We start from the raw sequence: 24,150 nt of genomic DNA on the forward strand, positions 1-24,150 counted from the left end.
CCCGCGGCGTCTGGGCCTGGCCAGCGGCGGTGCCAGCGCGGGGCTCTCGCCGTCTGTTCTGCGGGCGGGCGGCGCCACCGCTCCCCCCCCACCTCACACACCCTCCTCCTCCCGGCTGTGACGGGAACCAGCGCAGCGGCCCGAACCGGAGCCCCGGCGCCCTCCCCGGTGCACGGCCCCGCCGGCCGCAGGCAGGACTCGGGGCGGCCGCCGCGCTCGGGTCGGGCGCCCCCCTCGGCTGTTTCCGGAGGAAGGAGAAGCGCAGCTGCCCCCTCCCCCCTCTCCGCCTTCCTCCCCCTCCTCCTCCTCCTCCTCCTCGCTTGCTCCCTCCCTCCCTCCCGGCCCCCCCTCGGCGTGAGCGGAGCGCGGAGTCACCGCGGCACAGACGGGCCCGGCGGCGGCGGCACTCTCACACAATGGCGCTGAAACGCATCAACAAGGTGAGCGCCGCGGCTCCTCCTCCGCCTGCCCCCGCTTCCACCCCCCCCCGCCCCCCCTTCCTCACCGCGGCCTTAACATATTTTTTTTATTTTCGTGCTTTCCTGCTCACCCCCGCCCCGCGGGGAGCGGGGCACGGCTGGGGGGGGAGGGAAGGGGCAGGCGGGAGGCCGGCGGGGCCCGGCGCTTTCCGGCGAGGCCGAGGCCCGGCCTGGGCGGCGGGGCCGGTTTTCCCCGGCCTGGGCCCGGGAGGTCGGAAGTCGGCCAGGGCCGCGGGGGGAGGGGAGCCTCGCTCGGGGCCGGGGCGCGGGCGGCGTCGCTCCCGGGGACGGGGAGCGGCAGCTCCTGGGGACGCTCGAATGTCAGCGCAAGCCGGAGCCGTCCCGGCGCGCCGCTGGGGCCGCGGCCGCTGGCCCTCCGCCGGCAGCCGGCCCGGTGGTGCCGGGGCGTGTGTCGGGGGGGCTCTCGGCCCGATCGCAGCCCTCCCCGGCGCAGGCCGCGGGCCTCTCGGGCCGGCCTCTCCGCTGGCGTGCGGCTTCTCTCCCGCATTGTAAGATGGCGGCGGGTTCGCCTCGTTCGGGCTCTTTCCGGGATCTCTCGCTTTCTGCAATAACATGACACACGCACGTCCGCGCTCCGGAGCAGCTGCCGCCGAGCCACCCTCTCCCCGCCTTCCCCCCCCCTTCGGGCCGGGGCCGGCTCGACCCTCGGGCCGCCCGAGGAGCGCCGGCCGGCCTCGCCTCGCCCCCCGCGCCGGGCGGGAGCGCGCACCGCGCCGCCGCCGCCTCCGCGTTGCACAATCGGAGCCGGGTGGAGCAACTTCGCGGCTAACTCGGAAAAAATGCCGAGGTGATGAAAGCTGGGGGGGGGGGGGCGGGTCGTGTTTTTTGTTGTTGTTGGTTTGTTTTTTTTTTTAGCCTCTCCCGGGAGAGAGGGCTCACGACGTGAGGTTGCGCTTGGGAAGCTTTAGGGTTCCCAGGCGCTTCAGGGCTTGGAACCGCTGAAGTTGTAAAGCAAAGGCGGTGGGAGCGCAGTGGCGTTACCGGGAAGTCGCTGGTGATCTGTGCTCCTACGCCAGCTACGTGGAGCACTTACGTATTTCGAGAGCCGAGAGGAGTTTCTTGGTCATCCCTTAGCCTGTCAAGATGGCAGAAAGTGTGTCCTGGAGTCGATGAGCTAAACTTCGGTGCACGAAACACCATTTATAGACAGTGTATAAAGTTTGCCACTTACTCGCTTTAATGTAGTTGCACATCTCTTCGGCAGAGCTTGTGGGCATGTTCTAGTCAAATGGAGGTTATTTGTAATATGTCAGTGAAATGGTAGTTCTGTTATCCCTGAAAAATTTAAATCTGTTCTGGAATATTATTAGTTAAATGAATTGTCTTCGAATTACACCTATACTCACAAGAATCTCAAAACAATTCCCTTTGGATCTGCCATCAGAACTTGTTCCCCTGTATTAGTGAATGATATCACTTTAGTTGAAACACAGCTGGGATACTCCCTAGTATGCTTTGTCATCAACTCGTGCTTATGAAACACGTTCAGGCGCTGCAGGTAAGAATTTATTGTCAAATATAAGACAAGGCAAACCCCTACTTAATGTAGTAATCTGGTGGTCACAACCTTAACATAAAGTAGCATGACTCATGAATCAATAAGTCATCTGTTTGACTTCAAGGTTTTGGCCTGATGTGTGCAGTCTCTCGTCCTGTGTAGGCCTTTATATTCTGTAGCTCTTTGTAGTAGCAAGGGTCTTCCTTCATTCAGTGAGATGGCTGGGTTAGGGTTCTTCTTTTACTTGTTTTGTTTTTTTATTAGGTTGTTGGTGTGGTTTTTTGAAGGTGCTATTTTTAATCAGTCTAATCACGTCAGGCTACAGTATACACTTTCAAATTCACATAATGTTTAGAGTGTTGACTTTGTATTTGCCAACCTGGAAATGATGTTTTGCTAGACTGAAATAAATGCTTACAAGTTGCTTTTTTCCCAAGCATGATTTCCAGTATGAACGTTTACTGAGATTGAGGCTGAAATCCAAAAATAGCAGGGCCAATTTTGTAACAAGGTGGTTATGAATTTAGATTGTAATCTTGCCAGCTGCTAAAGCCAGAGAATGGCACTCTGTCACCGGTGAGCTGGGATCCCTCGTCTTCCAGCCCTAAGGTCACAGATCAGACCTTGAAACTCTGCTTCCTTCTAGTACCTTGCTGGCACTAAATCAGAACAGGCTAAAGAGAAACCAGGACCTCAGAACATTGTAATCACATGTAGCTGATTCAGTCTGACTTGTGTTATTACCTGTCAAGACTAGAACTCATTGTTTCCAGCAGCAGATGACATCCCAAATGCACCAGCAAAGGTATTTTCAGTCTATTTGGCCAACTACCTCTTTGTGGGCTTGACATATCAAGCAAAATAAAGTTATTTTGTTATATTGGGTAAATCAGACTTTCAGACTATGTTAGTTAAAATGTGTATAAATTTAACCTGAAGTATGTTGCACATTGAGAATTCAACATGACTCACCTTAGAACATAACCAGGAAATTCTGGTTTTAGCTTCAAAATGAAAGCACCTGAGTATTCATGTGTTGTGTTATTTACTTCTGGAACATGCTTTATAAAGTATTCTCCAAAACAAAGTTGTCATCAGGTACATAGTCAGTCCCAGAAAGGTTATGTTATTCTGGAGCTCATCACTGGTTTTGCACCATCTGCCCCGAGGGTGGCCTGCATTGGCTGGCAAAACTCTGCTTTTATTGATAACGGCTTGCTTTGCACAAGAGTGGCAGTTGTTTTATTATAAAAAGCATGTGCTTTTGCCATGGGACAATGAATCTAATCTTAACTGTTTAATTCCCTGGGGATTAAATTTTTCCAAATTTTTTTTTCCCATTGATTGCAACAAATTCGTTGTTGATTTATGTGCTTGTATCTAAAAGTTTCCTGAGTGCTTGTGGCACATTGTCTTGGTCTGAGCAGTACCTTCTAAATGCACATCCTGTAATTGCTGGAGTATGTTGGCACTTCCAGTTGAAATGATGATGATGCAGTAGAAGGGAAACATTTATGTAAGAGTATGGAATTAGGAATGCATAAAATTGAGAAAACTTAGGAGTATTATGTCATTTAATACATCCATTTTATCATGGCAATATGCGTCCATTAAAGTGAGGTAGTATAAAAGGCTTAACTGGTTATCTTGATAGGCTAAAAACAGAATTAATGCAGGAGATACACGCATGAAATGTCTTGTCTGTGAAATCCTTAAAAAAACTTGTGCCTGCTGTGTTTTATAGCCATTTGTTTAAGCGTAGCACAAGCCAGCATCATTGTGTTGGGGTATATTATTAGAATATCTTCCAGGATGCCTACTCCATTCAGGAGCTGAAGGTGGCAGAACCATTTATCACTCTTTAGTACACAGATAGAAGGCTCCCATTTACAGTGGGAGTGGAGACTAAATAATTATTTTCCTCAAGGCTATAGCTTCCAGTGCTATTCCTAAATGTATAATTGATTGCAACTTTAACCCCCATCCTCCAGGTGCTCATAGTAAGAAATGCTACTAACCTTGGAGAGATCCATAATACTGTTCAGAGATTGGATGTAATACGTAGCAATAAAGGCAGCACGGAAATCTGCTTAAGTTTCATCAAAAGTGGAGCTTTTGTAGAGGTGGTTCAGTGAGAGTTGTAAAGCCTGCTTATTACTTTTGTTTTAAACGGCTGCTCTTTTTCTTTGGAACTTAGTATGAAATTTTAAAAAGATTAGTTTAACGCAAAAAAGTTGTTCATAATTAAGGTTTCTTCTCTCAATGAAACCTACAGTACTTTGTTTTTTTGCAGACAGTCTTGGATTTAGTTTGCTGGGCTTTCTCAAAATAGTTAAATTACTTGAAGTTATGTGGTTGATCTTGTGCTTTGAATGAATGTCTAGAAATAAGTCTGGATTTGTCTGTTTAAGGGCTCAGAAAGTTAAGATTAGCTAATAAAATGCAGTTGGTGTAAGATTATTAAAATGCTTTAAATCTTTGTGAATGCTCTCTGTATGTATGGAATTATATTTTTTATTTAATTCACTAACTATTTTGAGTATCCAGGGGTAGACTAAATCCTGCCTCAAGTAGATACTGCATTGCAACTCTGGCACTTGGAGGTTAGAAGTATTGTGTTGAGCGTTAAGGCAGTGTTTGACTTTAAATAACGAGATTTCGGTAATGGAGTTTGGGAAGCACTAGTATTGAACAACTTAAGTGTTTTTTAAAATTATTATGCAACCGATGAAGGCTTTCATCATTTAAATTATGTTTTAAGATTTAGCTTATCCCAATGGTCAGAACATTTATACTATTAAATTTATATCATTAAAATGGAAATAATGCTTCTTAATTGAGTAGTTTTAATACCCATATTGAAGTCCAGCATTTACTGTTAAGATCTTGGATGTGTTTTAAAAACTGATACTTTTTTTTGAGAGAGGAAAATTGATGCTTCCTTAACTGGCAAGTTTGGACTGCAGTAACATAAAGATTTCTCCTGTTAATTGGGCACTGTGCTCGTGAAACAAGTTCCCAGTCAGCATACATCTTCAGATTTGTGCAGTGGAATGGTAGCAGAAGGGAATCATGATTTCACTTAAGTAATTTATGGAACTTCACAGATCAATATTCCGTTAGATTGGTACTTCTTGCATACCTTAAAAACTGAGTTCTCCAGTATGTTAAGGATCTGGGTGGGTTAATGTACAGGGTAAAAAGGTTGTCCAGCCAACACTTTCTTCAAGATCATTCCAGCTTTTAAAGCTCCGTTTTTGAAAGTAAGCCAGTGCTTTTGCTATTATCCCCTATGTGAGTAAAAGCTGATGTAGAACTCCACCGAATGAGCTTGCTTCAGCTGCCTCCCCACTCTGTAAACCAACTCTGAAGCACTAATGCCTTTCTTTCCACTCACGCTAATGGGTAAAGGAGAGAGGAAGGATGTAAACATCTGTAAGTAGCAGCTGTTAAATACAGAGCAATAAACTGCCTCTTGCCAAAGGCATCTCAGTTCCTTGGGGAGGCCACCTCTAGCCTAGCATCATCCCTTACCCATGGATGTTTTCATCCACTGGATAGAACTGTTGAAGGAGAGAGAGCATGGAGTTCTTAACTGTGGCTGAGATGTCAGGGGACAGCTGGTAAGAGTGGAGGTGTGGAAAAGGGTAGAGCTTTTGTGTAATTCAGGTTAGGACGTTGATACACAATCTCTTGATAAGTCTTTCTGTTGCATATATTAAGGTTTTGCCACTTGAACTATCTGCTGCGTGTTCTTGTATAGGTCCCTCCCTTGTGTTTGAGAGCTGGCAGATGCGAACATGTGGTCTGCACTTAGCATTAGGTCTGTTATCTCGGTATAAGCTGGCTTTTGTTGATAGTTTAGGCTAAGATGCTGTAGCTTACACTGAAAAGGCTGAGTAACTGGCATGCATTTTCTCCTGTGACTGATGCAGTGTAGTGACCTGCTGGTGTAATACGCAGGGGGGAAAAAATGAAGGAAAGAAATTAAAGCAGCTTTGAGGACGTGTATATTATTTGAGTCAGTGAATGTGTTTTTATATGCAGTTGCTTTTTGTCAAGTTTGTGTTATCTGAAAAGAGTCTTAACCTGTGTTGAGTTGCACATACTGGACAGTTGGGTAAACTTCTTAAATCTAAATTTGACGCCTGAAACTCTAAATGGAAAATAGAGGAACTTTTTTAAAACAAAAACTTCTCTTCAGCAGACTTTTTATAAGGCACTGATCTGATACATTGTATGTGGTAGGTTGTGTTGGGAAAACTTGCAAAAAAAATAATAGTAACATTCACAAGTTTTAATTGGTGTTTTTGCCTTTGGCAACTCTTTGTAAAAAAAAGCACTTGGATGTAGACACTGAAAAATGACCCAAACGGAGCACTGCAGGATTCAGGACTGAAAGCTAAATAGATAGAAGGGATTTTTTAAATTTTGTTTTAACATTGTTCAGGGCCTTCATACCAACAGTAAGCTTCAGTACTAAGATGTTGTGTAAAGAAAGCTTTTGTTCTGAACCTCATCACTTTGACGTGTGATATGCTAGACATCTCCAAGATGTCCTGCAGTTTTTTCCAGTGATGGGTTTTTTATTCTGGTTTTAAGAAAGCAAGATGGGAGGATTGCAGGCAGGCTGCTTTGCAAATGTTAGGGCCCAGTAAGAAAAGGAAACAAATGTTTAATCCTTAAGCATCTGGACACCAGAGTTGCAAGCTGAACTGAGTGCAGATGCTGAAGTGCTTTAGATCTTCCTGATGGAGGGCATGAGGATTGTGTTAACTCCTCAGTTAACTTTTATAGCAAGCTTTCTCTGTAACCTGGAGTTAGGTTGGCCAGGCACTCATCACTCTATGAGCTTTTAGGTTTCTGGTAATTACGAGTGTCCTACTCTAAGCCAACATTTCCCAAACTTTGCTGGCCTATTTGTGTAACAGTGTCAGATAATTCTCTAAATTGGACAACTGCAAACTCTGTTTTTCCTGTTAGCCTTAGTTTTTATTTCTTCTTGCCTTGAATAATATAGGAGAATGTCCCGAATGACAGTTTGCCAGACAAGCAGTAGCCCACTTCCACTCCTTTAATTCAGATTGCTGTCTGTTCATAAATATGCTTTTAAATGCTTTTTCATTCATATTTTTTTTAAGACTCTTGTGGACATCAGTCTCCTCTAGGTAGCTGAGGTGGCACTCAACTGTAAGAACAGCTGCAATCCAGAAACAGTGCTTTTGTTTGATTTTTATGCACTGTTGGCTTAGTGTGAGCTGATTTTGTGTGTAACTGTACCTAATCCTATAGACAGGCCCTTAGTTTTCTATCTCTACCACTAGCTGTTTAAATCAGAACCATTATGCCGGGTAGTTACAATAGGATAATAAGATGGGGTAATTGTACAGCTATAGATAATATCCCTGCATAGTTCTGTTCAGAGAATATGTACCCATGTGGTATATTGCAATAGTTGTCATATGCATCCTTGGATTCATACAAAACATGAACTGGTAAAAGTCAATACAGCTTTTTAAAAAGAGGGCTGGTTTTCAGAGTTTATTAGGTTATATAATGAAATTTCACAATAAAATATCAGGCTACATATAAGCAGTGAATTTGCCACACTGATGACAGATGTGGTGTTACTTATTAAAATATTAATTTGATAACTTTCTGATATACAATCCTCCTTTCCATACATTTCCTCAAGAACATGGAGAATTCTTGTATCTTTCTTCAGAAAATGCTGTCTTACCATGGTTAGGTGCCTAATTAAGGCTGCTTGTGATTTCTTCAAAAACTTGTCCTGCATATTGCCAGTCCCCAAAGTTGTTGTTTATGTAGACTTGGGAAGCCTTAGGAGGCCTCTGTCACATTGGGTCCAAGGCAGTGCATGTACAGATGATGCTTCTGGTGATGTGTCAAAGACTGGTGGCTGAGGTTCCCCTGTATGTATGTTACTGTGTCCTTGACAAGCGCATTGGAAGGTTCTCGAGTAATACTACCAAACCCCAACATCTAACATTTGTATGAACTTGTCTAACGCAATGCCAAAATCTCATTCCCGAGCGGTATCCATCAGGCCAGAGTGCCTTACTTGTAATATAAATTTCTTTCTAGGTGCATCGCTTCTCATTAGTTTATATTGAATTTAACCTGTCCCTTTGTTTCCTTGTCAGTCTGTTTAATTCAGCTAGCTACATCTTGCTACTTCTATTCTGGCCCATTTACACTTGCTGCCTTCTTCTCTAAGGGCTACATTATAATCCTGTGTTACAAAAACAAAGATAAGTGTTGTTCTTGCAGGAAAAACCTCCAACTGAAAATTATGCTAAGTTTCAGGGTCCAATATCTAAAAGTTCAGAAATGCCAGAATTAAAATACCCGGTTATCGTTGAGTGTAACTAGTGCTTCACATTTTTCCCTTCAAAGTACTTGAGTCAATGTGCACAGCCCTCATCCTGCACTGAGCATATGTTTTCTGTTATTTTCAGGGAATGGTAATTGTTATAATACTTCAGAATTGATGTGTGTAAAGCAGTCACATTTTCTTCATCTTGAGTAAGACAGCTTCTGTGGGTTTTGATTACTCGAGGGGGGGGAACAAGCAAAACCTTTGAGTTCAGAGCACAACTATAGGTGTGTAGTTGCCATGTATTTTCAAACTTTTTTGTGAATGCCTTTAGTAAGTGGCCAGGAGAGCAAAGTTGGTAACTAGGCTCTTTTTCCAGTCAGATCTGTCCAGCTAGAGGTGAACTCTGCAAAAGGTTGAAATACAATAGAGAGCCATTTTAGCTGCAGCAACTGAAATTTGCCGAAAACCATTACCTGCATTGTGCACCTTCCAAATTTCAGAACAGATGAGAAGAGCTGTAGACAAGTGTTATTCACAAGGGGCTTGTGTACTGAAAGGCAGGTTCTTTGGGAAGTGTGTATCATCATAGAAGTTTATATCACAGTCCAAGTACACACTCTGACTTAATTACAGTTGCACAGCAGTCTGGCATTTCCTTCCTTGAATGTGAGGCTTAAAATACTAAGATTCCTCTTTGTCTTCTAATACATCATTATGAGATCGTTGCTAGACATTGTACAAACAATATGCAGTGTGTAGCCTGAAAAATTTAGTACTAGAGGCTTGAGCAAGGAGAACCATGAAAAACAGAACAGAGTGATCAAGATGGGGACAATCATAACTTATATTCCTGGTCATGTTTTGGGTTTCTTAAAAACCATTCTGTGCTCTCTGGCCCTCACTGTTTTCTGTGGGTGCTCTTCATGTGTTTTCTCTACCTATTTGCTTTAGTGTCTTTTAAATAATAGGATCCTGCATCTTTCTGTATTATGCACTGTCATTATACATTGTTTTTATCAATCAAGTGTTAGCCAAAAGGCCAGTTTGTTTGAAGCTGGTAATTTTCTACTGGTTACACTCGTGATGTGTATTGTGCTATTGCTTTCTTACTCTGCTTAGAAATCCATGTTCAGTGTTTTTTCAAACTGTTATTTTCTGCTTTCAGAGGTAGTTAATTTTCATGCTGAAATGAATGTTGCAAATGCAGGTGTGTGGGATGAGGCAGTAGTTCTTTGCTGGTTGACACTTCTTAATCTTCAAACAAGCTTATATGTTCTTCCACTCCCTTTATAGCTGCTTCAAATCCTTCCTTCTTTTTTAAAGCTGTTTTCAGCTGTGAGCTAATGAGTAAGACTAATGCAGTGATGAATTTTTGGATGCTTAGAGTTTGAAATATCCTGTGTGACACAGACAACATTAGACAAGCACTCAAATTAATAAATGTTTGGGTTTCTTTTTTTTTTTTTTGCTTAAGTGTTGTTTTTTTCCTTTATTGTTTAAACTTCTGATTTAACTGCGTATCACCTTTCCATGCCCTCCAAGCTAGAATGAGTTATTGTCTGAAACTGAAAGCAAATTAACCCCATTTTTTCCATTATGCCTTCTTGACTACAAACCAGAAAGCTACAATACATGATTTTAAGAAGTAATTGTGTTACAAACCACTATTCAATCTGCATTGGGTTTGCATGGCAAGGTTTTTGGGAGGGGGCAGCACAAGTAGCTTCTGTGAGAAACTGCTAGAAGTTTTCACCAACAGAGCCAATGCCAGCCAGCACAAAGACAGACCCACCACTGGCCAGGGTCAACCCCATCAGTGATGGTGGTAGCACCTCTGTGATAAGATATTTAAAGAGTGTTGACCACCAAACCGATGTGGAAATAGCAGCCAGAGAGGGGAGTGAGAAGATGTAGAACAAAAACTCTGCAGACACCAAGGTCAGCAAAGAAGGGGGCAGAGGAGGTGCTCCAGGTGCTGGAACAGAGATTCCCCTGCAGCCCATTGCAAAGACCATGGTGAGGCAGGCTGTTCCCCTGCAGCCTGTGGAGGTTAACGGTGGGGTACATACCCACCTGCAGCTCACAGAGACCCCATTCCAGAACAGGTGGAAGCACCTGAAGGAGGCTGTGATCCCATGGGAAGCCTGCTTTGGAGCAGGCTCCTGGCAGGATTTGTGGCCTTGTGAAGACAGAGGAGCCCAAGCTGGAGCAGGTTTGCTGGCAGGACTCGTGATCCCGCAGGAGACCCATGCTGGAGCAGTCTGTTCTTGAAGGACTGCAGCCAGTGGGAGGGACCCATGCTGGACCAGTTCACAAAGAGCTGTGGCACGTGGGAAGGACTCCACTGGAGAAGCTCATGGAGAACTCTGTCCTGTGGGAGGGACCTGAGGCTGGAGCAAGAGAAGAGTGTGCAGGGGAGGAGGTAGAGAAATAGGGAGTGAAGTTGAGCCTGGGAACGTGGGAGGGGTAGAGGAAAGGTGTTTTAAGATTTAGTTTTTGTTTCTCATTACCCTGCTCTGATTTGATGTGGAAAAAATGTGTTACCAAAAGCAAGTCTGTTTTGCCCATGATGATAATTGTTGAGCGTTCTCCCTGAACCCCTGAGCATTTAGTTGTATTTTCTCTCCCCTGTCCAGCTGAGGGAGGGGAGTGATAGAGTGGCTTTGCTGGGCACCTGGTGTTCAGCCAGGGTTAGTACAACACAAATCTGTGAGTTTATGCCTGTGGAGGAAAATGAGTACTCTTCTGTCACTCTGGTGAGAATCATCTTCTGCCACTCTGTATTGAAGTCAGCTGCTACTATGATTAAAAATAAGCCCAGGCTATTTCCAGCTTAAACTAGAAAAACGTAGCAGTTGTGCCACAGGGAGTATGAATTCTGACAAATGGAGCTGACCCTGATGCTGCTCTACTTGGTACTTGCAAGAAGGCAGCTTGGTAGGCATCAGGCTGTCATTTCTTACTGAATTTGCTGAGACCTGAAAGCTTCTGTGAGAAAGGAACTAGTCCCCTTAAATATTTTTTCTTCACTCTTGCTCATGCATATTTGGATGAGTTATCTTTGGTGTCCTTTAAGTGACTTCTGTAATCTTTTAAATAGCTGGTAGAGAGGAGTTGCTTGAGGGCTTTTTAGCAGCTTTTTTGTTAAAAAAAAAAGACACTTTTGGTTTATAACAGGATTGTAGTCTTGCATTCGCACTCAAGTCAATGTTTTGGATCGTAACTTGAAGTAACTTGAAGTATAAGCCATATTTTCTATGTTATGATTATATTTGTGCAAACAAGCAGATTAATTAGCTTTTGTCAGTATTTTTTCTTCATATACTGGTTTGGTTTTGGTTTTGTTTGACTTTTTGATTAATCTATATAGAGAGAAGGTTAAGAACAGGGCTGTTTTACCAATAAAACTACATCTTGCTACAAACGTAATGTGAAACTGGCAGAAGACTGTGGTGTTAAAGCAGGGTTGACTGTTGTGGTGAGGGGTACCGTTGCTGTATTTCTAGTTATCGCTGTTTTCCAAAACCATTGCAAAATTGTAAATGTGTTGCTTCTTGTATGTGCTACATTGCCGTTATACTCTAGCAGTAGCACTGGTGCTTACTCCTTGAACAGGGTTTAAATCTGTAAAAGGCAAAGTGATTAATCACCCTTGTGGAGAGGTAGGAACTATCACAACTTTATATTTGGAAACTGGGACACAGAAATGGTGATATGCTGGAGCTGTACCGGAAACCACTGGCAGTGCCAGAGACTAGCAGTCACAGTTGTAATTCAAGACTACTCCTTTCTGCTAGGCATGTAATGCGTTACCGTGAACCTGGTTTGCCTTATTATTTCTACATAAAGTCTCTGGAATTTGCTTCTTGGAAATGTATTTTTTTGCACATACCCACAGCCCACTTTTGCACAGCCCACTTTATGCTGATATTTTCTTGTCCTTGTGCTGCTTAATTTTGTAATTTTCTTAAACTACATGAAGAGCCTTTTCATAGTTCTTCATCAGTGTGATTGCTTGTAAAAAAAATAGGATCTGAACAACTTCTCCAATTAAATGAAATAATCCAGGAATAACTATGATGCTACATTAAAATAGTAGCAATTGTCTTTCTGTTTATTCTGTTGCTACAACTTATTTTAAAGGGACAAAACTCATATTTTTTCTTTCCAATTTTGGAAATTATTGCTAATTTCTAGAACTGGAAAATATGTTAAGATGAGAAATAAGCCTTATTAATAAAACATGCTGTATTTGTTAAGTAGGGAAAAAACCCAAACAACTTCCTATCTGAAGGTTCTTTTACATTTGTTTACCTTTACATGGATAATATGAATTTAACTTAGCAAATTTTTCTGAAGGGTACTGAACAACATATGGACCTAAAAAGTGATATTTCATGGCAGAAGTAAGTCTTATCACATGACCCCCCAGTAATAACAGGGGAATGTAGAGAAATGCACTCTAAATGGATTTGCCATGATGATCTGGAAAGAGCTGTCCACCACACTTCTCAAGAACAGCAGCAGTGAAATTAACCATAATACTAACTTTATTCCACCATTGCTTGTTAAGAACTGATAGAATTCAGTTTTGCAGAACTGAAACCTGGTAAATTGTAAAGTTCATCAAAATTAAAGTGTGTAGGGAGAGGAAATGCAGGACTAAGTTTACTTGGGAGTTTGGGCTTTTTTGGGGCTTAGGAGGTTTTTTAAAATGTAGGGACTTCTGCAAGTTGAGATAGTATAATTCTCTGCAGAAGCCATCATATTGCCAGTGAATAAGGTGTTTTAAGTTAAACAATTTTTTTGTGTGTGTTGGCTCACACTGACTACATTTTTATCAAATTAATTTCAATTTCTGAAACTTAAAGGATATGCATCAGGATCTTTCCAGACAGAAGTTAGCCATCTGGTTCAAATATGTACGTGTTTCCAGCATAATATGTATGCCAAATTTTCTTGAAGAGTAATGGAAAGTTCTTGTTGTAATGGCTTGTATAGGCTTGTAGCAAAATAGCTTGTGTGCAACTGTTAATATATGGGAGAGCAACTGAGGGTTTTCACTTTTCTCATGACTTCTAGATGCCTTGACAAGTGCAGATTTATAGAAGCACCTGAAGCCATTTTTAGATTCAAAAGAGAGCAGGGAAAAGGAAGGTATCTGTTACATACTCCAACTGAAAGTATGAATTTAATTTTAAAAGGCACTGTCCAAGCAGGTAACTTGTGGAGCATTTGAATAAATTAATGCTAAGCTTCTTTGATTCATCACAGCAATCTTGATACTATTCGAGGAGTCCTACATCTGAAGTTTCTGCTTTAATTCCTTCTGAAATGGGGAAGGGAGAGGAATTGTTTCTGCAGTTCAGTTATTCAGAATTAAAAAGGCATAATTGTCTTTAATGTGAAGCTTAAAGTAAAAATACATAGATTTTTGCCTGATTCCAACACCTGTCAAATTTTTTATTTTTTTCTGTCTACTCTGATCCAAGCAAGCTATATCCCTGCTAGATGGAGGTAGTGGGGAAAATGAAACTGAGCTTGTGTCGTTTTTTTTTTTATCCTTTCTGTTCTGAGTTCTAATATCAGCTGTTACATACATACAGTGCTTTCTGTCCCATGAGGTCTTATTGATAGCTTCATCTTCTCACTTGAGGCATCCCTAGTTAAGTCTGAACCCTTGAAAATCTTGATCAGAAAGTGATTATACTTTGCCTGCTTCAGGCTCTGTGTTCTGCTCTCCCATCTAGCCCTTCTTCAGCAGAAGCATCTTTACAGTAGTGATATTTATTTGGAAAAGCATGGTCATTGTAGCTGTTTACCTTCATAGCCATCTTTGGTGTTCATGGCCTTTGTTTTTTGTAGACGATTTTGGTAGTGACCTAGGGGTTCTAATAGTTCTTACTGCACATTGTTCTGTGTTTGTATATGGAAAAACTTAAGGTTTTTGCAGGACATGAAGTGAAAATTACCAAGTTGATTAGTGTTCGTTCTCTGAACAGTTTTTTTTGTTGTTCTTTTTTTCTTAAAGGAACTTAGTGACTTAGCCCGTGATCCTCCAGCACAGTGTTCAGCAGGTCCCGTTGGAGATGACAGTAAGTAACCTTAAGTTTTATGTTTTGCTCTGCTAACTCAAAGCATATCATGCATAGATAATAATGCGGAGTTTTTCTTTTGTAGTGTTTCATTGGCAAGCCACAATTATGGGACCTGTAAGTATTCTAATTCTTGTGATGTAATACTAAACTAGTAACTCTTATTCAGGAGAAAAGTGGATTTTTTTTTTTTGCTTTCCTTCTCTTTAGCTCCGTGTATTAGGCTTTAGTTCTAGAGGTAGCAGAAAATGAAGGAGGGGGGGAAAAATAATCAGTTTCATTATTATTTTATTATTTTTTGAATGTTTTATGATGGCATGTATTTCAGCTGAAATGATGTCTAGAGCAATGTTAGGCATCACTTAATATCTATAAACTTTGTTTACATCTAACTTTCCCCAAAGTTTGAAGCTAGAATGAGCTTTGTACTGAGATCTGGTCCCAGTGTCAGGGATATTGGTTGGAATACTTTTGTGTGGATCTTGGAACAGAACAGGGAATCCTTATTTGATCTGGTGTCATGTACTGACATGTGGAATACTTTTAGGAATGGAAGGGTAAAAAGTCACTCACAGTGGAATATGAGGTTCCAGTTATAACTGAAGTCTGTGTTAAATGTTTGGTAAGCATCTGAAACCTGAATGTGACTTTTTCCTTGTTGGAGTACAGAAGGCAAATGTTTGCTTTTACTGAAAACATGACCTGCAAACGCTTGACATCTGAATTTCTCAGGGCTGGTTATCTGTATTTAGAAAACAAAACCTTCTGTAACTTGAGAAGACAAATATTGGATGTGAGTAGATGTGCAGCCACCAAGTGATGCTTCTGGTGAGGCTACACAGTAGGAATTAAATATCAGTGATGCTGAATTGCCCTGACTTATATATAACTTTGTATTTATGTGAGGGTTTACAAGATCTTTGTGGAAAGTGTGGTTATTAGAAGGTCACCTGACTGGAAAAATGGCTCTCCCATTCCAAAGTCCCTGGTCCTCACTGATTGTAACTAGGTGCCTCAAAAAGATAAAATTGTTTAATAGCTGTATTTATGCTTAAATGGCCAGGAGTGTTCTGCACTATACTGGGTATGATTTTACATGGTTGGTGTCTGCATGGTCATAAGATATTACACATCAGTTGAATTAAAATTGGGATTATTTTAGCTTCCCCTTCTGGTTTAATAATGTACAGCTTCTATTTTCCCATGTGGTTTTTTGTGGTGTCAAAAGGTCTACGTTCTATTTTCTAGATTGGGCAGTATCCTGACTAAATTGTGATGTTAGCAGTTGCTTCTGGGGCATTGCTTAGTGCCTTTAATAAGAGACAAGGATTTTGGAACCAATCATCTTGTCTTCCATTTCTGCAATAAGATATTATACAGGCTGTAATTTTCTTAAATGTAAGGGAGCTTGCATTGGTTTCAGACAGTCGTAAGAGGAGTTTCTGTAATGGCTAAAATGTATCCCTAGAGTATGCGCTCTGGTTGCTCAAGTAGAAGATGTCTTGATTGCTAGGTTTTCAGCAGAGATTGATTAAGGTATAATCTACATGTTTTCAGGTTTTAGTCACTTGTCTTGTGTAGTGAAATTTCATTTTTTTTTTTGTATTTTAGTAAGATGTGGTTGTTTCCTTACATTGATGAAGTGTTTTTGCAATTAATTTGAAAATTTAATGTACAGATAATTCAGAAGTGAACTCTGTGTGTCTTTAATTTTCTCTAGCCTTGAATCTGGAATTTAAAAGCATTGTCATCTTCAGGTCAAACAATGAAATAATTAGATCTGTTTCAGAAACTTAGTTGTATTTTCTAGTAAAAACTTCTCACATCTTTTTGTAACTAGTAACTTAGAGAATCCTTGTTTAGTGACTCCTATGCTCTGCTTACTATCAGCTTTTTTACTTCCATATTTTGCTTTACTGCTAATAGTTAACACTTGAATTAATTACCCCAAAATTGTTTCCTTGGAGCAAGGAAATTTAAAATACTCTTCCATACTAGATTACAGTGAATTTCTACTACAGAAAGGGAGGAAGAATTCACTTTAATCTTGATGGGTTGTTTGATTTTTTTTCTTTGTTTGGTGGTCCTGGTAGGGTTGGAAGCTCTTGGTTTTGCTTTTGGGGTTTTTTTTTTGTGGGGAGCAAGGCCTTAGCTGTGTATTCATAGGCTTTCTGCAGGGCTGAGCAATGCCTAGGCGAAAGACTGAGTTTAGAGTGGAATGAGAGGCCCTTAGAGCTGTCCATGGCCACTGAGCTTGGGTGGTTAGAACAAATGAGCTCAAAACACAGAACTCGAGGTTATTGAACCTGACAGCAACCTTCCCCTCCCCTCCACCGCTGTTATCACATTACTTCTTGGAGCTGTCTCAGAGGCTTTTGGATGCTTTTGTCAAGTTGTCCTGTGTGAATTGTCAGATAAGCTGTTTTCTATGAAGCATTAGCTGGGAGAGGTCCATACAGAAAGTGACCTGTGTCTTTTCTGTATCACTTACCTTAGGAAGTAGTAATTGAATTTTGATTGCATCTCTCTTGTATTGGTGGGTTGAACAGTTTGGTTGTTTAAACAAATTTCTCTCCTTTTATTTATTTAAAAACGGCGTATGGAGTGATATTTAGTCATGAAGATTATAATAGGAGAATTATTTGTTTGCTTTGACAGAATGACAGTCCATATCAGGGTGGTGTATTCTTCTTGACAATTCACTTTCCTACAGACTACCCTTTCAAACCACCTAAGGTGAGTATTGCTTTCTCATTTGTGAAATTATTGCTTTTTAAAGAACTGAGTAAAGGATAGAAATTGCCAGCATGTGTTTTGTAATATTGTCAAGTTCTCACTTCCTGTTGTATCTTAGATGGTAGGTCCCTCTGACTACCACAAGAACGGGTGTGTTAGGATGTACTTCAGGAGCAAATTCATATATGTGAATTCTGAATGTTTTTGGGTTTATTTCTGGTAATTGATATGAAAACTTGCTAGCTATGTGTTACTATAATAGAATTCCTACTGAGTGGACTGTTGGTGACAGTGTAGCTATTATGGTTGGTCTATAGGAATGTGACACTATGGATACCATTTAACTTGCTCAGTGCCTAAAATCAGTGAAGATTGTATCTGTTAGAATCTTACAGTAATTGTGAATTTTGCTTTTTTTGATGGCTGTATCAGCTGCTAGCATTGTCTTCAATTTTTCAGTCAATACAAAAGTGCACACTTGGAGTGACTGCAGTGTTTAAAGTTCTTTAGCTCTGTGATAGCAGTGTTACCATGGTTCAAGCATTTCTGTCGAGTGTCTTCATGGTGCAGGCACCTGTGACTATAACACAGCCTCATACTTGCCCTCTCTCTGTTGGAAATAGAGCACGCAGAAACTGAGAGGTTGTGGTGCATTTCCATGAATTTGATGCAGTTTAACTGCTTAATTCTTTTCTTTTAAAGTAAATTGAATTGACTAAAAGGTTGACTGAGAAGAAGGGTGATGTTATTGTTGTCATAGATCAAAACACACTCTGCTTTTTTTTTTTGTTACAGGTTGCATTTACAACAAGAATCTATCATCCAAATATTAACAGTAATGGCAGCATTTGCCTTGATATTCTAAGATCACAGTGGTCTCCTGCTTTAACTATTTCTAAAGGTAACTTTAGTGGAAGAGAAGTGTTTCTTTATTGTGTTGAATACTGTGCTTTCAATTTTGATTGTTTTTAGTTCTTACCCGTCTCTTGATTACCCTTACTCGTTCTAGCCTGTGTTTTGCCAGTTTGATAATGATATCTTGCCATGTTTTTATTGGATGTTTTTTCTAACACCTTCTGATACATGGCTGTTTAAGGCTTTGTCTGGCCGCTTATTTGCTTCAGTATTCTTAGCAGAGCTTACTAGCTTGATCCCAGAGGACTCTGCGAGCATTTAGATTGAAACAGGCTGGTGTATTTGAGCTAAGGCTGAGAAACTGCTTGTTTGCAGGTGTCTGTGTAGATACACATTTGCATATTATTGTAAAGATTCATTTAAAGTCAGTTTTTAATAATGAAATCTGCATGATTTTTTGAGTGAACCTGTAAAAATAACATGCAGAGTTATATTGGCATATCTTTGTGGCAGATGAATAAAAGAACTGTTACAATAAACAAAAGCAACATATGTTGCTTTCTGCTGCTGTACACTGGCATGGTATTAACACTACTTTATGAACTGAGCTTACTGATAATACATCAGAATAAGCTGATGCTGTCCTGCAGTAGAAGCTTTGCAGCATTCCCTGTTTTATTATAGTAAATAACAGTTAATTCTCAAATATTTTCATGATGATCAGATTTCGTTTTGCCTCAAAGTCACTGGCTTCAGAAGATCCATCAAAGTGCTCCTTTGTTTATAACTTGTAATTGCTGTCTGTCCAAGGAGTAGGTTTGTAATTCAACTGTGGATTCCCTACATTTTAATGCTGTCAGTGCTGTTTTTCTTTCAAAGCTGGTGTGAGAATAGAGGATGAAGCCCTCATAGCTGCCTAGAACAGTGTTACTTCTTTATTTTATGACGTGGTTTTATCAGTGCAGACCAACGTATTGCTACCTTACATACAACAGAAAAAGAATTTAGTCTATAGACTATTAGAAAATAGTGGTGAAGTTCTAGTGGTTAAAACCTTTGAATATGCTAGTCATCAGAATACATAATAACATGTTTTTGTTGGCTGCTACATTGCATCATAGTGCAGGGGACAGCAGTGCTGTTACCTTGTGTGCTTACTGACAACTGGATTGGGAAATAGGAAACAAATAGTTCTTGCAAACTTTTAGGTTGTTCTGAGCTTTTTATTTACAAATTTATTTTGATCATGTATCAGGAAAAGGCTTCTTAGATTCTCCTGTGCTCACATTGTGCTAGTGCAAAGATCTGTGCTCCATTGTTTCAGATTGTTGCTCCTGTTTTACTATTGAGGATTTTCTTTTTTTTACAGTTCTCTTATCCATTTGTTCACTGTTATGTGATCCAAATCCAGATGACCCACTAGTGCCAGAGATTGCACGTATCTATAAAACAGACAGAGACAAGTAAGTACAGAGTTGCGTAAGACCAGTATTTTAACAAACTTCGTGAGAGTGCATTGTCAGACAGCACTTGTGTTGAGTGAGCCTTTTGTGACTGAGACGGAGAGAACTTGTGTGTTCAAGTAGTACCTGTTCTTGGTAGTGCATAATTAAAAACAAAGAGACTTAGTGTTTTTTGAAGTTACGGGTAAAGGAAATTCATGGCAGTATTTTAAAGTTATGTATTGCCAAATTTTTTGCTTATCATGCATAAATGAAATAAAGTTAGAACTTCATATTGAAGAAAATATAGCTGTTATGTTGGTGCTTTCTTTTGCTAGTAGCTTGGCCTTTAATTTTGGTGCTCCCCTTGAAAAAATGCTTGAACATTTTTCCTGTGTTGAAACAACTTCTTTCCTTACCTGCTTTTAAAATTTTTGCACAGATAGAATTATATGAAGTAGACTTTGTTTATATATATGTATACACACACATGTATCTATTAATGTCAAATATACTTGTCCAATTAGGTACAATAGGTTAGCAAGAGAGTGGACAGAGAAATACGCTATGCTGTAGGGTAAGAATATCTGCACATTATGGTGCATTTAACAGAATGGAAACTTGTCAGCACTTGGGTGCTGCATGCTCTAAAGCACTGGATTAACTAACAGATAATGGATGCACCAGTTACTGAACTTGGATATTTAACAGCTTGATCTATGGTTAGTGTGAAATGTATTGGCTAGTCACTATTTCTCACAGATACTGCTCTTGCATGGCCAAAAAAAATATAATGTGAAATAATTACAGAGTTTTGAGCCAACTTGTCAACTTGTTCTGGTAAGTATTTACCCAGGTTTTGTCAGAATTTTCTTAAAGGTGGTTGGTGCCTTGTAGCAAGATCTCATGCCATAGACATTGGTGAATTTAGACACTCGAAATTTAAACTTCGTTATTCAGCAGAGTCTGTCTTCTACGTATAACCTAGGAAAACGTGGGGATTATGTTCTGCTTGCATCATTGAAAATTAACTTCTTACTGACAAGCATGGAGTATAAACTAATTGTCAGCTCTTTTCCTGTGGAAATTGTGTACTTAAGTATTGTTTTAATATCCTTTTCAAAAATTGTTTGAGCAGTATATTCATGTGACAAGAGAATACTAAGTGTGAAGAAGTGCTTAGTGTTGTTTTACTTTAAAATGGTAAATTTGACATTCTGTATCCAATGATATTATTAACCAAGTAATCTTTACTTTTGGCAAGTGGTACTCTGTAATTTTTACCTAAGAACAGTATTTAAATAACATGCTCCCTTTGCCTGTCCCACCCCAGGTGGTCTCTGTCCCCTCCCCTTTGATAGTTCTTCACAACACAATTCTAGCAAATCTACTTGTCTTGAATTCAAAGTGTTCTGTATAAATTGGAGAATATCCCTTTTAGTCTAGGGTGGGAGAGGGGAGATTGAGGTTAGACATTAGGAAGAAATTCTTTAGTGAGGGTGGTGAGACACTAAAACAGGTTGTCCAGGGAAGTTGTGGCTACCCCATCCCTGGAGGTGTTCAAGGGCAGGTTGGATGGGGCTTGGAGCAACCTGATCTAGTGGGAGGTGTCCCTGCCCACGGCAGGGGGGTTGGAACTAGATGATCTTTAAGGTCCCTTCCATCTCAAACCGTTCTATGATTAGGTCCTTTTTTTTTTTTTTTCCTTCAGTTCAGCTGTATCTTACTATACATAGAGGTTTCTCTTAGTGTGAAGAGAATAGGGAGATAAGGATAAAGTGATACTTAATCATTAACTGTTCAGGAAATTGCTGTTTTCATGCTGACACTAATTAAATTCCTCGTTTTGTTTGCAGGTACAACAGAATATCTCGGGAATGGACTCAGAAGTATGCCATGTGATGCTACCTTAAAGTCAGAATAACCTGCATTATAGCTGGAATAAACTTTAAATTACTGTTCCTTTTTTGATTTTCTTATCCGGCTGCTCCCCTATCAGACCTCATCTTTTTTATTTTTTTGTTTACCTCCTTCCATTCATGCACATGCTCATCTGAGAAGACTTTAGTTCTTCCAGCTTTGGACAATAACTGCTTTTAGAATCTGTAAAGTAGTTACACAAGAACAATTGCCCAAGATTCAGAATTTTTTTTAATGGAGCATGTGTATTATGTGGCCAATGTCTTCATTCTAACTTGGTTATGAGATTAAAAACAAACATTCCTCACTGCTCTAACAGATTCTGAAGATATCACCTGAAGGGGGGAGGGGAGATGGATGTTCAGTTTTCTCCCATCAAAGAAGTAACATTGCTGTAGCAACATCCATCTTGTTCCAAACCTTGCAGTGTTAGAGAACTGAGGTTTTAATATACACTTTTGCTCATAACTGATGTGTCTGGAGAATTGGTACTGAATCTATAGCATCAGCAGAACAGAAAATGTGATGTATCTTATGCATGTCAATAAAGGAATGACCAGTTCTTGTTTTACAGAGAATGGAAATTGGAAGTCAAACATCCCTTGTATTCCAAAATAGGGTCTAAGAACATTTTTGTAATTCATTTAAATTTTGTTAGGAGGCTTGGAGCTATTAGTTAATCTGTCTTCCAAAACACTGTTTAATATAGCACTGAATAAATGATGCAAGTTGTCAATGGATGAGTGATCAACTAATAGCTCTACTAGTAATTGATTTATTTTCTTCAATAAAGTTGCATAAACCAATGAGTTAGCTGCCTGGATTAATCAATATGGGAAACAAAATCTTTTGTAAAAGCAAAGCTGGTTTTTGTATATACTGTTGGGATTTGCCTCATTGTTTAACATCAAATAATGATGTAAAGTTCAATAGAGTGAATCTTTTGCCATTTTCAGTTATAATGCTCAGTCTGTTGCAGGTTGACACATTGTTCGGCCTGATGTATGCAGAATTAATAAGCTAACATAGTAGTGTAGCCTTAGTAGTGTGCTACACTTGGTGCTGGAAGCCCAGCGTTCAAGGATGGACTTGGGACCCAGCAGATCTGAAGTGGTGTGTTGTGGAGATACTTCCTGATGCACCCGTGTTTGCTGACTGAGAACTTTTTCTTCACCTTGTACACTTGACAGCTGAAAGATCTTAATGTGGGAGTAATGATGAGGCAAAAAATTATAAAATAAAGTACTGTTTTGATGTGGGAATTGTCATGAGGCTGTGTTGAAGTGACTTTACTATGTGGGATGTTTGTTACCATTGAAAAGGACTTGTTCAGCCATGCTGCCATTTACATTGATGACTATTTTAATGCAACAGACACTTTCCTCATGTCAGGTGACTAAAAGTTAATAAAGACTCATTGCTATTGGATTTTTGTTCTACAAGAAACATTGTTTTGTGCCATTAGTTTTATCTTTGCAGCAACATGGGCATTATTAAACATCCGGCTCTCCTCTTTCCTGCCCTCTTCTTTCATATTTTTCCTTGTTTGATTTTTTTTTTTACTCCATTCTTAACATCCACAGCTTCATTTTCTCTAGTCTTGTATTATCACTTTATTGTGCATCTGTGACTTCGCACTGGCACCACTTTTGCACTGCTTATAGTTATGTACATTCTGGTTCCTTGTCCCCACATGGATGTGGAAAGCTAGATGTATAATAAATGTTAATCCTTAATTTTTATAAAAATTTGAATATGTAGTTTGGACATGGTTTGTTCTGGTTCTAAACTTATGAAAGTGAACTTATTTTAAAGTCTAGTTGGCTTGAAATTTAGAAACCCAGGCTCTTTAACAGTGCATGCCTCACTAAAATGATGTTTGAAATTTGTTAATGAAGTTGCAGTTCATGCAGTATTTCTGCTTTGCTAACCAAATTGTTTTGCTTACACCATTTTGCTGGAAAACTGGATATATTTTAAATACAACTGCCAGTAGCATTACAACTGAGGTAAAAGGTTGTATTTCTAAGCTTGCAAATATGTTGCTCTCGCCTTTTTGGTAACTATGTTAATTTTATGCTTTTTACTTTGTCTTGGAGTTACAGCCACCTAGATCGCTTATGTGATCAACTCGAAATATGTTTTGTGAGATGTAAGGCACTAAGCTTCATAAAACTCAAGGAGAGATCAATGAGGGAGGGTCAGGGAAGAAGACAGGAAAATACTATATGGAAGACGGAAATCTTGTTTGGACTATTAGGTATTTGTTTTGCATCCATAATGGTCTGGTGATATTTTTCTGTAATTAGAAAGTACTTATTTTGATGAAAGAAGAATGGGTAAATATCAGATGTTTATATGCATACTGGAGGTCATGCTGAGACTAAAAGTCTTACCTTTGTGAAGTGGGAATGGCAGATGTTTTGTCCTTGAAGCTGTCCCAGTGCTGCGATGTGCAGACTTCTTGTGGAAGCTGTATTGGGGCTTGCTGTTCAAGTGGAGTGGCAAGGGGAGCAGCTGGTTAACATGAGCTAATAAGGAGATGATGAAAGAATTCAAGAACTTTTCCCAAAACAAAAAGCTTAATCACTGATTAGCTCAGTGAGTAAATTACTTGCCAAAACCAGACAGTTCGAAGATGTATGTAGTAGATCTTGATTGCTATGTAACATATGGAAGGGGGGGTGGAAGGGGAAAGACTTATTTTGAACTTCACGTGAAAAATGAAGGTTTTGGAAAACACTGAAGTGAGTGGTCCTCTCCA

At 40.1% G+C, this 24,150-nt stretch overlaps 1 protein-coding gene and 1 long non-coding RNA gene across 3 annotated transcripts in view; one reads left to right on the forward strand and one right to left on the reverse strand.

The window, feature by feature from the left end:
* On the forward strand, nucleotides 1-22,814 carry UBE2D3 (ubiquitin conjugating enzyme E2 D3). Of its 2 annotated transcripts, XM_051619811.1 has the most exons (8): nucleotides 1-440; nucleotides 14,370-14,433; nucleotides 14,519-14,550; nucleotides 17,092-17,169; nucleotides 17,965-18,070; nucleotides 19,394-19,487; nucleotides 19,994-20,043; nucleotides 21,323-22,814. In XM_051619811.1, exons 1-7 carry the CDS (start codon nucleotides 417-419, stop codon nucleotides 20,040-20,042), a joined length of 447 nt encoding a protein of 148 aa, XP_051475771.1. In that variant the 5' UTR covers nucleotides 1-416; the 3' UTR covers nucleotide 20,043; nucleotides 21,323-22,814. The 2 variants fall into 2 exon arrangements, with proteins under 2 accessions (XP_051475771.1, XP_051475772.1); XM_051619812.1 differs by lacking the exon at nucleotides 19,994-20,043 and having other exon boundaries at nucleotides 24-440.
* The window catches only part of LOC127384839 (uncharacterized), a 16,639-nt gene continuing 12,758 nt past the window's right edge, over nucleotides 20,270-24,150 (reverse strand). Inside the window, exons 2-3 of the long non-coding RNA XR_007889514.1 lie at nucleotides 23,783-23,917; nucleotides 20,270-20,450 (exon numbers count right to left, since the gene is read on the reverse strand). This is a non-coding gene — a long non-coding RNA (uncharacterized LOC127384839). The remainder of the gene's footprint in view (nucleotides 20,451-23,782; nucleotides 23,918-24,150) is intronic.

This window comes from Apus apus, chromosome 4 (genome assembly GCF_020740795.1).
Source record: "Apus apus isolate bApuApu2 chromosome 4, bApuApu2.pri.cur, whole genome shotgun sequence".
In the NCBI taxonomy this organism is placed as follows: Eukaryota; Metazoa; Chordata; class Aves; order Apodiformes; family Apodidae; genus Apus; species Apus apus.